Source organism: Podarcis pityusensis (genome assembly GCF_964106645.2).
Source record: "Podarcis pityusensis genome assembly, chromosome: 10".
Classification (NCBI taxonomy): domain Eukaryota; kingdom Metazoa; phylum Chordata; class Lepidosauria; order Squamata; family Lacertidae; genus Podarcis; species Podarcis pityusensis.
In genome coordinates this window covers 47,721,998-47,739,089 of record NC_138035.1, presented here as the reverse complement: position 1 = coordinate 47,739,089, position 17,092 = coordinate 47,721,998, and the positions used below count along the sequence as shown (strand labels likewise).

The following is a 17,092-nucleotide window of genomic DNA, read 5'->3' as shown; positions in this document are numbered from 1 at the left end:
CCTGCCAGCCAGTAAACGTAGGATTTCTAAGCATGTGCATGGAGATAGCACTTGCAAGTTTTCTTTGGATTTTTTGGTATATACAGTGGTACCTCGGGTTACATACGCTTCAGGTTACAGACTCCACTAACCCAGAAATAGTGTTTCAGGTTAAGTACTTTGCTTCAGGATGAGAACAGAAATCATGCTCCGGCGGCGCGGCAGCAGCGGGAGGCCCCATTAGCTAAAGTGGTGCTTCAGGTTAAGAACAGTTTCAGGTTAAGAACGGACCTCCGGAATGAATTAAGTACTTAACCAAAGGTACCACTGTAATACCTTGTATTCTGGAATTCTAACAAATTATAAAAGGTTAGACAGGAGGAACTCTCTGTGTCTGCCTGAGCTACAGCTGATCCCTGAACTCCCTTCACTAAGCTGACATCATGTCTCTGAATAGTTCGCAAACTGACAGCTTGCACTGGTCAGAGGGAGTGGCATGAAGCAGCTATCTCCAAAACCACACCGCACAAGCCCCCGCCCAGAAAGTGGGGTGGTGCCATACAAATGATAATACTGAGGATCCATTCTGCATCTTTTGCAAATGTTGGGACCTTTTCATTTCTAGAAGGGAAAAAAAACATTTTGAGTATCGGTACATTGTTTTGAATAGTAGCTGAAGAATGGCAGCATGTGGCAGCATGCCAGAAAAGAAAAACCAGTTAACAATACCTCTATAAAAGCTAAGGTCCTTGGTTAGGTACATAGCTGACTTGGAAAATAAGTTTAAGAAATTTGCTTATCCTTAAATGCCCAAGGCTGATTAATTTTCATTTCACTGCAGTTGTTGTTTCCTGGTGACGTTTTAATGCTTTCATGTATCTGTATTAGCATGATGGTTTAAATTGCTGTATTTGAGTTTGGATCGAAGGTTGTAAAAGCTGAGTTCTGCAAGTACAATAGGACTTCTTCATCTTGTCCCCCCTTGAAATGTATTCCTCTGCCCTAGCACTCTCCCTGAACCTGCTCTGGAGCCCCCAAACCTTCCAGAGCTGATGTAGGTGGCACTACTGGATACAAACCATGAGCTATTTTTACTATTAGCCACCTTGAGCGCTTTCAAGGAAAGATATGGGATATAATTTTTTTTAATAAATAATAACAAGTATATACACCTTCCTATAGCATAACAACTAAGCATAAGAGTTAGAGAGAAAGGGATCTGTAAAGACACTACCACAAGATGATGAAATGGGGCCTTATATGTGGGTTATGGAATTCCACACCAAGGTTTTACAGAGCTGAGAAAGAAAGGTATTTTTTCCATTATGCATTTAATTTATTGCAATTATTTGCTTCAAGTTCCAACATTTTCCAGTGAATATGACCAAATAATACTTTTAATATAGGCAATTGCTTTTGGTGGTGGGATTCACACTCCGTATTCCTATTCAAATCTGTTTCCAGCAAATGCTAAGTGACAGACCAGCAACAGATAAAGTGCATTTAGGTAAAGGCAAACAAGTGTCATATAGACTTAAAAAAAAATACAGCAGTTGAGCAAAACACCATCCTGATAGTTTTAGTGCACTACATTTGAGGAGTTTGCCACCTTCCAATTCAATTTTATATCATTCAAGCTATTCATTCCAAAAATGCTGAATATTAATATTAAACATTAAATACTTAATATTAAAATAGCTTCTATATTTTAAAAAATGACCAACATACACAAACAGGCATTTCTAGAAGCCTTAAAAGCCAGTTTCCTTGCAGTCCAATAAACAATTTTAATAGCAAATCCTTTTATCCTTTGGATCCAGGCTTCAGACTTGCGAATGCTTTTGAGTTCTTAAGGGAATAGGAAGTTTCATTGAGAAAAGAGATAAAATGAGAGTCTCTCTCAGACTTCTTGGATTCAAAAATAACTACAATGGTAAAATGAGGTTCGGGGCGAGTCAAAAAGTATGTGCTTTGAACTTTGTCATCATAGAAATGGACCACCTTTTCCAAACTGTTGAGGTCAGAAGCCTTGTCAGACATAATCATGATGACATTGGGCCAGTGCATAACAGGCCTGTCACTGGGCAGAGATACTACTGCAGGATACTGATCAACACCTTTGGGGGCTTCTCTGTAGGAATGGGGATGATGGTAACCATGTCCCTGAAAGCTCTCCGATCCACGGTTGTCAAAGATTAAGGAAACGTTAACAGCATCGTATTTCCTGATAAAGCTGGAAATTTTCCCAAAATAATCAGGATTGGCTTTTGCAGTCAATGTCTTCATTTCAGATGGCGTCGTTTGCCGACTAAGTGCCTCATGAAAGTAAAAGCTAAATTTGGCAAGGAGGATATTCCTGAGTTTCATGAGCCACAGGAAAAGGTGTGGCGGTTGCACAGCCTTCTGAGACTGGCCACCAAACAGGTGTTTCTTGGTTTCTCGTTGCTTCTCGAAAATCTGTCCCCAGGTCTGCAGCTTTGTGTGAGCATTGTGCAAATGCACCAAGGATGGGAGGAATTTCCACTCTGAGATCTGTGCCTGAGCCTTCAAAAGATGGGTAAGCACATCCGCTTCTAACTGGAAGCTACTTTCCAGAGGACTAAGGATTGGATGATGAAATCTAGAGAAGGGAAGACATTTCGAGATGCATGAGACGCATTACACAGAAAAGCTATTCTCTCAATCAGCCAAGAATCCAGAGAGAGTGTACAGTTCTAGAGCATGCTTGCCACCATGGTACAAAACAGAATGGAAGAGCTTTGTCACTACTTCTAATAGGATTGTAAGATCTTGGCAACTCTGCATGTTACAATCATTGTAAGATCTTGGCAACTCTGCATGTTACAATCATGTACCAGGTACACCGAATAAGCAATTCACCCATGTTCCACTCACCAATGTATCCAAGTTGAGTAATTTCTATGCTTGTCTCCAAGGGGCACAACAGCCGCATTCACACATCAGAAGAAGCCATCAACCATAATAAATTATGCCTGCTTCACTCCTCTTGGATCACATCAGCAGAAAGCAAACCATAATCCCCAGCTAGGCGTTGTATTTGAACAAGGAACCATGGTTTGTTTCGCTCCTAACAAACCATAATCTTAGCCAAGGTTTATTCTTGGCTTACTGATTATGGTTGTTGGGAGCAAAACAAAGCAGAGTTCAGAACATTAAGCCAGAGATCATGGTTTGTTTCCTCCACACAGTAGTGGAGAGGACATAAACACACCAGAAATGTATGTTCAAGGTAAACCATTAATTATAGCATACATGTGAAGTGGGCCAATACTTCCAAGTGTTGGATAATATATGATTTATTCCCAAATTCTGCAAAAAAAAACAAAGCCCCTCCAACTCACCATAGAATGCTTCACATTTGGATGCAGCAGAAAACTTTGGTCAGAATAAGTTATACTAATTAAATTATATAAACATCCACTTGAAAGTGACCCACTACTCATTTTTACAAAATTTCAGCTCCAGTTGGTTCCAACGACCAGGTCAACAGCCATTTTATTGTTACTGCAAACTAGATAACGAAGAAAAAGCACAGACCAGTGCTCAAATTGTTTCCTAATGAGAGGAACATTCCTGATATTGTGTCTGAAAAAACGTTGCCTACTTGGAGACAATGTGCCTTCAGTCCACCATATAAGACTCTCAGCTAACCAAGTTTAAATGAAGCAGAATTTAAACTGAATGCAAGCCTTGTCGGGGACATCTAGTGAAAAACTGTAATTCCAGAAAATTGCCAACTGAATGATGATGATGAAGAAGGCGGCTAAATGACAAAACTTACACTGTCTCAGAAATGTGTACTAATTAAAAGCCTTACCACAGACACCATTACAATGTCGTTTCCACACCTGCTTTCTACACACACAAAAATGTCTACTCCTGACAGTGACAATTAAGAAATACAGATATGAAACCATATTTTTTAAAAAAATTAAATTATGGGGAACTATTTAAAATTAATTAGATGTTGCAGTTTAGAAAAATCATGATGATAAGGCTGATACAATTTTGTACCAACCCTAAATCTGGGATTATGTTCTTAAATTTAGACACTATGTATAAATTTGCAGGCTTCCTGAGCCCATCAAAAAAAAATTAAGGGGTAGGGGAAGATGAAAGTTAATGAAATTGTTGGATAGCAAACATGATAGAAACTGCCAGATCCCTGTTCCAACAGCTGGTCATATGAAACACCGGGGTTGGGGGGAATTGCAGACACTTTGTTGGCATTGTTCATATATGTTAAACTCATTTTTTGCTAATATGTAAAATGGTATAAAGACTAAACCATTTGGATTCCGGACTGCTTTTACATTGACAAAGCTATAATGCAAATTTTCAATCCTTCTGCTTAAAATAAAAACCTCAATGACATTAAAAGGACACACTGACCTTGAGCTGTACTTTTTAAGGATGGATTCCAAGATGTTTACCAGTTCCTCGGAGTTGATAAACTTTTGGGTGCTAAAGCTATACATTTTTTCATAGAAATCAGCAATTTCCATTCGAGCCTGAACAAAATAACAGAGCTGCTCAGACAGGTGAGAAAGCAATTCTTCTAGGTGGGGGGCTGTTCCCCCCAATGCATTCCGACCCGTTGCCACCACCTTCTTCAGTTCATTATGCAGAGATGTATATATGGTTCGTATAGAGTCTTTTCGGCTGAAGAAAGACTGTCCACCTGTATTTTTTTTGAAAAGAAGTATATATTACCGATACTATGGATGAAAAATGCACAACAATATGCCTCCGTAGTTAATTAGCAATTGCATGTTCAGCAGCAACAATGACTTGTAAGAGATTTCATTATTACGTAATAGAAGTTTGCATTTTAGCAAGTTTAACCTCTAAAGGTAAAGGGACCCCTGACCATTAGGTCCATTTGTGACTGACTCTGGGGTTGCGGCGCTCATCTCGCTTTATTGGCCAAGGGAGCCGGCATACAGCTTCCGGGTCATGTGGCCAGCATGACTAAGCCGCTTCTGGCGAACCAGAGCAGCGCACGGAAACGCCGTTTACCTTCCTGCCGGAGCGGTACCTATTTATCTACTTGCACTTTGATGTGCTTTTGAACTGCTAGGTTGGCAGGAACAGGGACCGAGCAACGGGAGCTCACCCCGTCGCGGGGATTCAAACCGCCAACCTTTTGATTGGCAGGCCCTAGGCTCTGTGGTTTAACCCACAGCGCCACCTGCGTCCCAGTTTAACCTCTACTTGTTCCAAATTAATTTTTCATCAGGGGCCTTCTGCCACATTGCTTCACTGTCCATGCCTTGTTTTCAGAAAGGTCTAGATACTACTTCTAAGTTTGCTGGGAAGAATATAGTCAACCTAGAAGTAACCTCTTCTCTAAGGATTTTACACAGCATTGTCATCATTAAATGTTAATAACTCATGCTGCTATTAATAGCTAGACTTTTGAATGTGTTTTTGACCAAACAACACGAAACACTTTTAAGTTTTTTAAACCCTGAAACGTGAAACGTACAGTCATGAATATACCAACATTCTAACTGCAAATCAGAACTCAAAGAGAACAGATGAACTCAAAGACCTGCTCATTAGTCCTTAAAAGCACACAAGCAAGTACATTTTAAATTATTTAAGATTAAGAAAGCTTAAGCATGTATTTTCCCAAGAGCCACATCACACCTCAAGGGAGTCACAAGACCCATTAAGGGAAGGAAGCAGAGTTAAGTAATCAAATGCAAAGAACATAGTGCATGAGAGTAATATAATTCTTATTTGTAACCAGCTGTGATTTTGAAAGCAAGGACTAAAAATCCCTCCAAAATTCTTTAACTCTTTTCATGCTTTTATTTTTCCCACTCCAGCAAGTGCAAAGTTCCTCTGCAACTCTTCTCTCCTTTTGTCTCACGGCTTTTTTCAGAATATGAGACTTCAGGAAGGACTTATGCTTTTCTGTTTTTGGACAGTGCCTATTGGGTGATTTTATTAAACTGGTGTTGCTGACAGTTCCATGTGACAACCTAGTTCTGCAAACATGAGCATTAGAAGAACCAGAAAGCCCTAACAGGTTACTGATATCAGCACATTACCTGGACTGCCAGTGCCATGTCAAAGAATGCTGTTTTAGAGTAGCTTTATAAATCTGAACAAACGTTTAAGTTGCTCAGTGATTTGAAAGTTAATCTGCAGCCTGTACCCAATTTCATCACATGCCATGAAGGACCCATTCACCACCCTCTCCTTCCCAAGTCTATTAACTGGGACTCTTTCTATCACATTTAAATGGCCATTCCAGCACCCAAAATGATTCCTGCCTATTAGTTTCCATTCGGCAACAGACTGCCTTGCACCTTGCATTAATCAGATTTCTGTTCTAGCTAGCTCAGTAGTATTGCCTAAAAAAAGCTCACCAACTTAAAAAAAGCTCAACAACTTTGGTTGGTCCTTTGGCCAGCTCTCACGGCCCTTCACTTCATCAAATCTGGCCCTCTTTGAAAAAAATTTGGACACCACTGGCCTACATTAACTGGCAACATCTCCACACCAGTGTTTCCAACTGAACCTCAGCTCTAACTGCCTGCAAAGCAGTTGCTCCAGCACTTGCTTTCACTATCAGGCTGCATCGGAACAAAAAGCCGATGTATTGTGTTAAAAAAGGGGGCCCTCAATATTGTTATTATTGAATTCAGTTTCTGCCAGAGAAGAAACGGGAACTATAAAGGCAGGATGACAGGATGTATTGCTTGTGATGAACACTGGGAGTCTGAAGCAACTCTTCCATGAAACATGTACACCTTTGCCTGCAAATATACCTTTGAGCTGTCCCTAGCTTTTGTTTGTTCTGCTGAACATCCCAAGGCTGTCATGGATATGGATGTCTGGAAAGGTGTGGGGGGGGTGAGTGAAGTGCAGAAGGGGGATGACATGGGCCCAACCCCTCAGCAGAGGAGCCAACTCCTAGGGGCCGAGGTCCCTTTGCCCCCCCCAAATAAAATACCTGAGGGAACTGGGGGGGGGCAGCCAAAGTTGATGGGTGTTGCCATTCAAATGAGGTGCGTGCGCCACACCTTGTTTATGCGGGGATCATAGCTGTCAACCTTCCCTTTTTTTATGGGAAATTCCCTTATTCCAGCGCCATTTCCCACTGCTTCCCGCTGCTATCCCGGATTGTTAGATATCCGGTAGACTGTCCCTAGGGACAGGTGAAGCTGCTGATCCCTTATTTTCGAGGCTGCTGATCCCTTATTCTCAAATCTGAAAGTTGACAGCTATGGCGGGGATGCGGCTTATTATTCTTATGGGTTAAACCACAGAGCCTAGGACTTGCCGATCAGAAAGTCAGCGGTTCGAATCCCCGCGACGGGGTGAGCTCCCGTTGCTCGGTCCCTGCTCCTGCCAACCTGGCAGTTCGAAAGCACATCAAAGTGCAAGTAGATAAATAGGTACCGCTCTGGCAGGAAGGTAAATGGCGTTTCTGTGCGCTGCTCTGGTTCGCCAGAAGCAGCTTAGTCATGCTGGCCACATGACCCGGAAGCTGTACGCCGGCTCCCTCGGCCAATAAAGCGAGATGAGCGCCGCAACCCCAGAGTCAGTCACAACTGGACCTAATGGTCAGGGGTCCCTTTACCTTTACCTATAGCTGGGGGTCTCAGGGCAGTTCACATAATATCTGCCCCCCACCCAGATATTTTATTCAAGTTGGCACCCCTGCCCTCACTCAACATCTACACCTCGGGACCAACTGCTGGCGGGCCTGAGGAGAAGTTCCGCACGTCAAGGAAGAACTGCCCTTCTCTGTCAAGGGGAGACCTGCGCCTCAGTGGGATGGGGCGGCGGGGGTGGGGGGAGGAGAGAAGAAAAGCGGCCCCAAAGCAGCATCAGCGGCCCGGTCGGTACCTAGTTTCTGGCCCAGGAAGGTCATGCTGTGATAGGCCTTCTCGGCCGCGGCCAGGTGGGCCAAGCCGGCCAGCAGCGAGAGCCAGCTGGCGCCCGCGCTCTTGTTGGCCTCGCGCTCCTTCTCCACATTGTCCTTGGCCTTGTCGTAGGAGAAGATGCCCAGGTGCGAGAAGAAGGTCTCCAGCACCGCCTGCTCCACCGGCACCGGCGCGCCCAGAGGGGTAGACTCCCCCATTCGCCCGCCGCCGCCGCCGCCGCCGCCACGCGCACGGCAGCCACCTCTCCCGCGCCCCGCCGCGGAGACATCCACAAACACACGCGCGCGCGCGCGCCAGACATATACACCTACAGGACAAGTCACGTGAGCCGGAGGGCGGCCATCATAACCCCCCCCGCGCGCCCGCCCCTTCCCTATTCAAGAGCCAATCGGGCTGTAGGGAAGGTGCAGCGCCACGTGATCTATCAGGGAAGCCAAAGGGCGGGGGAACCCGAGCGAGGCTGGTGAGGGGCGGGGACGAGGAATCAGGGAAACGAATCCTATTGGTTATTGAATCCAACAATCGGCGGGGCGGGGACAAATTTATTTCCATAGGAGCGCAGCGAGGACAGAAGGGCTCAAGTCCTAGAGCGGCGGCCCGAAGGCTGCAGTCGCCAACCTTGTACAGCTGCATGTTCAGGCACATCGTCGATGGGGTTGAAACTCGTTCCTTCTCTACTCATCCACTGATAATGGCCAGGTTTGGGGCCCAGTCAGGCTGGGGATTGGCCACCGATGCCCAAGACTGTATCAGGCTTCCTTTTTCCATGCTACACACTTACACAACTCAGCACCCAGTTCTTTACCAAAAGACATGCCACCAGTCTGTTTTGCAGCTTTCTTAGTCGTCCTATATTTTTCTGTTAATATCAAGATTATTGGTCAATTTGTCCTTGCTTCCTGTGTTTGGATTCTGAGAAAGAACTAATAGGAAAGACATAGAGCCCCCGACCCCAGGTTTTGTTTTTTAAACTCTGGAGAAATTTTCCAAACTTAAAAGTAGAAACATCAGGCGAAAGATGACTATCATGGTATCAGCATTGCCTGTCTGGTTGCCTTTAAGTCAGTCAGCTGTAACGCCACCTGCCCCGTATCTGGCATTTTGTGTAGCGTCAGCCAAAAGTTCTCCACACCTGCTATAGCCACAACTTTTGCGCCTCACATTACCCTTCCCAATGTTTTCAACTATTTTTATAGTGAGTCTGTCAAGTCAAAATACAGTGGTACCTCGGGTTAAGAACTTAATTCGTTCTGGAGGTCTGTTCTTAACTTGAAACTGTTCTTAACCTGAAGCACCACTTTAGCTAATGGGGCCTCCCGCTGTGCCACCACTGCACAATTTCTGTTCTCATCCTGAAGCAAAGTTCTTAACCTGAGGTAATATTTCTGGGTTAGCGGAGTCTGTAATCTGAAGCATATGTAACCCGAGGTACGACTGTATTCAACTCTGACATAGGCCACACAAACTCTGGTGCAAATAGGCAGGGACACTTTCAGCACCCGGCATAGTGGACAATTTGGGGAGGCCTCTATGTCCTGGCAGGATCCACTAAGCCTGGCATTCCACCCACCTACTTGCAGCCAACTGGTACCTCCAGCCTCTGTACCTCATCTGCTGTTCCTAAGAACAAGGCAAGACTGCTTTTCTTTGTACACAGTTTACACATTGGAGCAATAAATATGTGTAGGCTACACCAACCTAGCATTTTCCTGTGTTCATAATGGAAGTATTGTGTGTTCTTCTTTGCTAGTTTTGTTGAGTTGGAGTCTGTTTACATGTTAAGGAAAGTGACAGGTATAATAAAAAGTACAAAATATAACTTTCTATATGTAGTTTCTGTATCTGCCACAGTCGTGTGCCTAGCAATTTAAGGTAGCAAATGACTACTTGTGGCAATAACAATTACCTGTTCCTCAGCAACCTGAGAAACCTTGCTCTTCTCTTTTCTAAACTTAAAAGCAAGGCTCTTTGTGATAAGGTGACGAAGCCAGTCTGTGTATGGGTCTATCAGAGAGCATCCTGTTCTGTGAATGATACTCTAGGTCCATCAACTCCCTTGTCCTTCCACAGATGCACAGCAGAGAGGTGGGAAGAGGATGACAGGCAGATGTGCAATTTCTCTCAACATTGTATTTGCAAAGTTAGGACAATTATGTTCCAAACCTAACAAAAATAATCAGAAGTTCAAAAAGAACTTTATTGAAACTCAGAGCAAATGAACCAAGTCTGCATTTAGAAGAACGTGTTTGGTCTCTTGGTGGTGAAGCGCGGCTTATGTTGACGACGCAGAACTCTATGTGGCAGAGGGAACTTGATTTTGGAATCCTGTAGGAAAACAAAGCATTAATAAATGTTCATTAGACACTAACTAGTAAAATTAATTCATGGCTACTATGTTTTAATAATTGACATTACTACACAAGAAAAATAGAGTTAGTAAAAATAAATTAACATCTTGGATGTTAATAGCAACAGGGATGCACCTTTCTAATCCCCACGCACATGTAATAAAGGCAGCATCCCAAAGCTGCTAAAAAGTCACTAGTGCAAAATGTCTTTAGGTGTCCTTCAATATCAGATACGTTTCAGGCTCCATACCCTTTCTGATGGGACTACAAAAATATATAAATCCATTTTTCCCAGTAATATTATGGTACCACTTACATATCTGCACCAGAATCTGCATTGTGGTAAAAAAACAGCTGGGGGACACACTGCACTGCACTAAAATTATATGATTTTTTTATAATAAGCCAAAACCAAACAAACATCTGTATGTTTTAATCAGCAAAGAAGAAACAAAGACTGAATGCTTAGAGGACATTTTGCAAATGAACATTTTAAAGAACAAAACAAGGTGTGTATACATAATACTATAAATTTGAAACTAAGCAGCAAGAGGAGAAATAGGTTTCTCTTATTAAATAAAAGCATGTTGTTTCATGTTATATAACACAAAAGTATTTTTACAGTAAAAGAAAATGGGTCCATGCATGACTATAATGCGTTTTCCCTCCCTCATCTACAATCTGCACCCCCTCTTGTCCCAGAAATTGCTCTAGGAGGATGGGGGATTCTCTTGAGTGAAGATCTGCTCATGCAGACCCAGTATAGGCAATTTTACATGATTAAAATTTGATCTGGTTTAGTACTGTAGTTCTGATGTAAGAACTGGGGGGCTCAAAACACACCAGATACTAAGGTCCAGGACAAATATGCAGCTCATGATCCATCCCCTAAAGTTATTTTTTATTGACATCACTTTGATGAAGACTGTTCCATTCTCAACTTTGTAGAGATGTCAAAAGTACGCATTTAATCTACTTACATGGAACTGCTTGACAGCTGGTCTGCGGCACTTGTTAGCAGCGATCTCTTCAACTTTCATGATCTGAATTGAGTGAGCACGAGCTCTATGACGGGCTCCCATATCGCGATCTGTAATATGCCAGACAATTATGAACTATTCTAATAACATAAACAAGGTTGAGCCCTGTAACTAGATATCTATACATACACAAATACACAATCTTGCTGTATTTATTTGTAGGACCTTCAATTTCACTTTCAAAGGCACAGCAGCTCTTGAAAGGCGACAAGGTACATTTAATATCTGCACACACGGCAAGAACATTTTATTATAAACAATGTTCTTTGGGTTTGTATGCAGTTTTAAATTTCAACACCAGTAACAATTTGTGGCTCTTCCATCATGTAAACTGTACATGTGGATAGTACTAAAGGACAGCCAAAGTTCCCAATTGACAAAAAAAAAGTTAAAAGTAATTTTCACACCACAAATCACATGAATTAGGTGACAGAGTACAGTTTATACAGTGTTTCTCAAACTTTGGCCCCCAGCTTTTGTTGGACTACAACTCCCATCATCCCTGATCACTGGTCCTGGAGATAGGGGTGATGGGAGTTGAAGTCCGACAACAGCAGGTTGGTTTTGAGCCATGCTAGCCTCTTCGTTGACCCAAACTAGGTCAAGATAAGTCTGGCTATGAACAGATTAAAAGAATGAAACTTATCTTGACCTGGCTTGGGTCAATGAAAAGAATGCCAGACACATTATCCATAACTAAGACCCATCAAGAACAATGGAATGTGCATCAGTCCCAAACTTGTTTATGACTAGAGCACACAAAGCTGCAACTTATTTTTCAAAAAACCTTAAGAGTTGTATCCAACACTGCATGAACAAAATTCCACTTGTGCGGGACTTGTTTATTCTCCCCCCAGTGCACACCCAAAAAAAAATCTGCCCTGAGCGGGGGTCTCCCAACCATCAGCAGATAATTTTGAGGGAACAGGAGGTGCTAGGAGGGTCAGGGGAGGGTCAGGAGAGAAAGTTCTTTTGCACACATAGAAGTCTGTGGTAGGGCATTTGTTGGAAACAACCTTTAATGATTAAAGAATCTGCATGGGTGGAGCAAAACTACCACAACTCTTAAGTCACAGAAATATAGGTTGCAGCCAACTATAACCTGGCTTCATATAAAATGCTTTGTCAATTTGGATCGCATAACTAATCAAAATAAATGTATAATGAAATGGATGACACGATAAAAACTTTGAATTATTTCCTCTTTTTCATTATCTTTCAATAGTGGTATCGAAAGGAAACCAAACATTCCAAAGGGTCTCTACTTACAGCACTGTGTAACAGCTCCAGCAGTTGTCAAATCTCTGTACTCCCTGTACATGTTATGCGTTCCACTACGAGAATCATAGCGCAGCCAGATACCGAAATTTTTCACCTTCAACGGAGACTTCTCAAAAACCTATGATTGCATTAATAACATTGTCAGAAAAATCACATTACAGACTATCAGTGCTTTATATAACAAGTGAAAGCATCAACAAATGGATCAGAATGGAGAGATTTCATTGCTGTTAAATTTATATGGCAGGAATAGGGAACCTATTAACTTCCAGATGTTTTAGACTACAACTCCCATCAGCCTTCATGGTCAATGTTTCAGGATGATGGACTGTTCGAAACTCCCATTGTTCTAGGCACATTTTGAGGCAGCAAATTTCATTAGTGCGAGCAGTTTCTGAGCTCTGTGCACAGTACAGCACCTAAGATTTCACATTAAAACTGCAGAGTGGAAGCAAAGGAGGACATTTTTCTGCCTCCCCTTTTCCAGCTACTCTCTGAAGACTGGAGAAGAGACCCTCTTAAGAGTATCAGGGGGGTGGGCAGGGGAAGGACTAGACCATGTGAAAAATGAACATAATATTTTAGCTGTTCATTCATTTTCAGCACTGTACAGTTATTAAAAAAAGCATGCCTAGACATTCTGTTGTTGTGCTCATAACCAAGGTTTAAGGTGCCATTTAGCTCCTGGCTTCCATATCTCAGTTTCTAACACTAGGATGATGGGAGTTTTATTTCAGCAACATCTAGAGGGAAACAGATTCCTCACCTCTGTTATATGGTATATATGGCTTTCATTACTACAAAATGCTGCTGAGTACAAAGTACTGCTTTAAGTACTGTATGTGGATCATGCCTGGAACGAATATGCAGGCATCACAAAACAACCTAGTAAGAATGTAAAATTTCCTTGGTACAGCAATCCGATGTCCATCTGCAGCAGGACAGACTAATTTGTGGCTCGTCAACTCCTATGGACTCCATCTCTCATCAGTCCCATCAAGTATTGTCAAATGCTGATGAGAGATACAGTTCTGAAATCCAGATGGTACCAGTTTCAGAGATCCTGGTGTAATCCTATGCATGTTTTTTCAGAAGCCCCACTGCATTTAGAAGGGCTTATATTGTAAGTGTGCTTATGATTGCAGAATTAATCTAAAAACTACTGTGGACAGAATGCCAGAAGATGCTTTCAGAAGCTCAAAATAGTATATAAATACGAAGGTTAGTATCTGATTTTCAGAAGTATACTGTCTTGTAGCATGAAAGACTCATTTAGTAATCATAACCATTTAATGTAACTATACTAGCGGTCATCAACACATCTTGTGATGGTAAATTAGCTGCAGATTAAGTGTTAAGTTTCACTTTCTTTCATTTGACTCGAGCTTATTGCCAATAAGCTCTACTGGGTGAACTCAAATTATAGTATTTTAAGAAAGAAATCTCTCCATGCGAATTAGAATTTTATAACCAATTTTCAATCTCAACCCCTCCAGGCTAATTTGGATTCTTTTAAATTAGAAACAATCTCTAGACCAGGCTTTCTCAATCTTGGGTTCCCAGATATTGTTGGACAAAAACTCCCAAAAACCTGACCACCTGGGATTCGACTACCCTATGTAAATTCCGCTGAAATCAAGAGAATACTTTGGAAATTTATAAGGAATATTTTTCTATGTCCTTGTCCTATGTCTACCCCTTTTAAAACTGTAAAATGCCCAAAACATTACAGTAATACAGAATATCCTGCCAAATCCACACACTACACAAATTAGATTTTTCAAAGAAGTAGTAGCATGTTACAGAGAAACACAGTAACATTAATTTTAAGTGTTTTCAAAATGGAGGGAAAGCATTTCAAGATGCAATCCTAACTCCCACCTACCTGGAAGTAAACCCTACTGCATTCAATAGGAGTTACTTCTGAGTAAGCATTGTTAGTACACTGACAATGAGCAGTGAAACATTTTGAGCCAACTACAGCACTTTAATACTTTTGAGGAAGCCAAAAAAGATAGGAGACAGACATTCTGAAAATTATTAATAAAGCATTGGTCAAATATATGTATGTGGAACCTTTGGCCCTCCAAAGGCTGCTGAACCAGCATGGCCAATTGACATAGGAGTTGTAATGCAGCAACATCTGGAGGGACAGAAGTTTCCCACAGGTGATATATACAAGCTAGGTACCTGGGAATGTTGGGTTAAGCAAATAAGCAAGCATTCCAACAACAAAATTAAACAGGTCTTTAAGATTTAAGTTTGTTCGTGGTCTTACCTGTCCACAGTACACAATTTCCCCAGAAGATTTCTTCATCTTCTTCAGCTGAGAGACAAAGTACCAGAAACGGGACTTTGCAACAACATGATTAGGAGCAAAGATGCGCATACGATAGAGAGGTGGTGTTGGGCACTTAGGAGTGGGGAGGCATCTCCCAACAACTTTGTACTCCCTCAGCTGAAAGAAAGAAAAAGATAAAACAAACATGAAAAATCCATACTGCTTTTAGAGCCAGGGTGTTTTTACCTGCAAGATGATTGTAAAAAATGAATTACTTGTGCAACGGTAAAGGTAAAGGGATCCCTGACCATTAGGTCCAGTCGTGACCGACTCTGGGGTTGCAGCGCTTATCTCGCTTTACTGGCCGAGGGAGCCGGCGTACAGTGCTGGTCATGTGGCCAGCACGGAAACACTGTTTACCTTCCTGCTGGAGCGGTACCTATTTATCTACTTGCACTTTGACGTGCTTTATAACTGCTAGGCTGGCAGGAGCAGGGACCGAGCAACGGGAGCTCACCCCACTGCAGAGATTCGAACCGCCAACCTTCTGATCAGCAAGTCCTAGGCTCTGTGGTTTAACCCACAGCGCCACCTGTGCAACGCTATCTTGACGTTAATCATACTGAGCTCTGTACATTGTGCGCACACACATCGGCCCATCCCTGACATACAGGGAAAGTATATTTCAACGATCAGTAGTTTGCCCAGTTCAAAAGATGCAGAAAGACCAGCCCCGATTGGAAACTGCATGTTCCCATGAGGGTGGAATGGAGGCGAGAGGAGTAGGCCTGATATAAAGGGGAAGCCTCCCTATTCCACGGCCTTGGAGTGGGGGGGAACCATCCGCCTTAGGCGGGGCTTCTCAGCCAAGCGCGTCTCCCGGAGGCTCCACGCTGCGAGGAGCTGACGGCGCCAGGGCCGCCATATTGGGCGCTCGCTCGTGGCCTGAGCCAGACAAGGCCGAGGAAAGACCCACGGAGAGCCGCCGCCTCCCTGCGTCGCTCCCGCCACCCTCAGCCGCTTTCCCCCCACCCCCCGCCCGCTTCGCCTTATTAGAAGCGTCTGCCCGAGACGCCCGCAAGCCCGCGAGACCGGCGCTTCGCTTACGGTGCCCGACGCCTTCATGGTGCTGCCTCTCTCGCGGCCACCCAGAAAAGGAAGGCCCGCATGCGCGACACCCGCACGTCACCAACCCGACGCGACGCCCCGCCTTTCCGGGGGAGCTGCCGCCCGCTATTGGTTTCACGCGGAAGGCCTTCTGAATGGGCGCGAGAAACGTCCGTCTCGAGACGAACCACGTCGCTTATTGGTCAGTTTTCCAACGGAATTGACGTGAACGGCCTCAAGGTGGGGTATAGCTTGTGGTTCGTTGCGCGACAAAATCTACGTGAATGGCGTAGGTCTCTCATAGGCACGTCGCTGCAAATAAGGCAGCTGAAAGTTTAAATTCGGGTGCTTCTGTCATTCTGAAAGGATAAAATGATGGCGTTGCTATGCTTAGCAAATTTACAGTCCACCAGTAGCCTGTGTTCAAGGCAGGGCAGCTGCCACTCATGCCATAATCTGTAAATTATGGCATGAGAAAAGCATCAATTCCGATGCTGGATCTTCTTCCCCCTCCACTCCAGCCAGCAACAGTTATTCTCACACGTTTCGGAGAGGAAGATGCCATAGGTCTTGTATTCCCAGAGATCTTTTGAGGATCGTCACATGATGGAGCAGAAAATTATCCAGCACCCAGCAGGAATCAACAACCACCTCGTTAGAGATTGGCCTAGTGAAAATGCATTCTCAGTCCTCCATCAACAAAATTCAAAGTGATATACTTCTGTTTGACCTAGAACTAATTGAAACATACATTCCCCTTTTCCTGGATTAGAGATGTTATAATCTCTACGCAGTCCAAATTGCAAGGCACTTTGCACCTCCCACCTTCCCTCATTTGAAATGTATATGCTCAATTGGATTTGACTTCAAATCTGTGGCGCTTCTCCTGAATTTTCACTACTGACTGGGAAGATGGTAGCATAGGGTAATCACTGCTATCGAAAACGCAGCTGCATGGCTTGCAAGTATTACCATGAATATGCTTCTCTACATTTTAAGGCTTAATCTGCCCAAGAATTAACAGCCTTCATAAATACATAGAGAGTCCAAAAGCGGTAGGTAAAAGGTAAGTAAAAATATTTTGAGTAAGTAAAATTTTTAAACACAGCTGCAGAAGACAGAGAGATTAAG

The 17,092-nt window shown here is 43.2% G+C and overlaps 2 protein-coding genes across 2 annotated transcripts; both read right to left on the bottom strand.

Annotated features, from left to right (window-relative positions):
- Positions 1-1,293: 1,293 nt before the first annotated feature.
- KICS2 (KICSTOR subunit 2) lies at positions 1,294-8,189 on the bottom strand. The gene is made up of 3 exons (XM_081022377.1): positions 7,867-8,189; positions 4,393-4,681; positions 1,294-2,599 (listed from the first exon to the last, which is right to left on the bottom strand). Exons 1-3 carry the CDS (start codon positions 8,099-8,101, stop codon positions 1,783-1,785), a joined length of 1,341 nt encoding a protein of 446 aa, XP_080878503.1. The 5' UTR covers positions 8,102-8,189; the 3' UTR covers positions 1,294-1,782.
- Positions 8,190-10,080: 1,891 nt separating this feature from the next.
- RPL18A (ribosomal protein L18a) lies at positions 10,081-16,120 on the bottom strand. Its single transcript, XM_080972053.1, has 5 exons — positions 15,962-16,120; positions 14,852-15,031; positions 12,562-12,691; positions 11,233-11,342; positions 10,081-10,229 (listed from the first exon to the last, which is right to left on the bottom strand). The coding sequence occupies exons 1-5, from the start codon at positions 15,977-15,979 to the stop codon at positions 10,137-10,139; spliced, it is 531 nt and encodes a 176-aa protein (XP_080828179.1). The 5' UTR covers positions 15,980-16,120; the 3' UTR covers positions 10,081-10,136.
- Between the last annotated feature and the right edge of the window lie 972 nt (positions 16,121-17,092).

What these genes read in the sequence shown, in the direction of transcription:
- RPL18A (XM_080972053.1), bottom strand. An exon ending in AAATTGTGTACTGTGGACAG is followed by an intron (nt 12,692 to 14,851) that starts GTAAGACCACGA and finishes ATGCAATCATAG; the next exon opens with GTTTTTGAGAAGTCTCCGTT. An exon ending in CAGCTGTCAAGCAGTTCCAT is followed by an intron (nt 10,230 to 11,232) that starts GTAAGTAGATTA and finishes GTTTTCCTACAG; the next exon opens with GATTCCAAAATCAAGTTCCC.
- KICS2 (XM_081022377.1), bottom strand. Translation starts at nt 8,101, where the DNA reads ATGGGGGAGTCTACCCCTCTGGGCGCGCCGGTGCCGGTGGAGCAGGCG. An exon ending in CTTCCTGGGCCAGAAACTAG is followed by an intron (nt 4,682 to 7,866) that starts GTACCGACCGGG and finishes AAAAAAATACAG; the next exon opens with GTGGACAGTCTTTCTTCAGC. An exon ending in CTTAAAAAGTACAGCTCAAG is followed by an intron (nt 2,600 to 4,392) that starts GTCAGTGTGTCC and finishes TCCCTTCTCTAG; the next exon opens with ATTTCATCATCCAATCCTTA.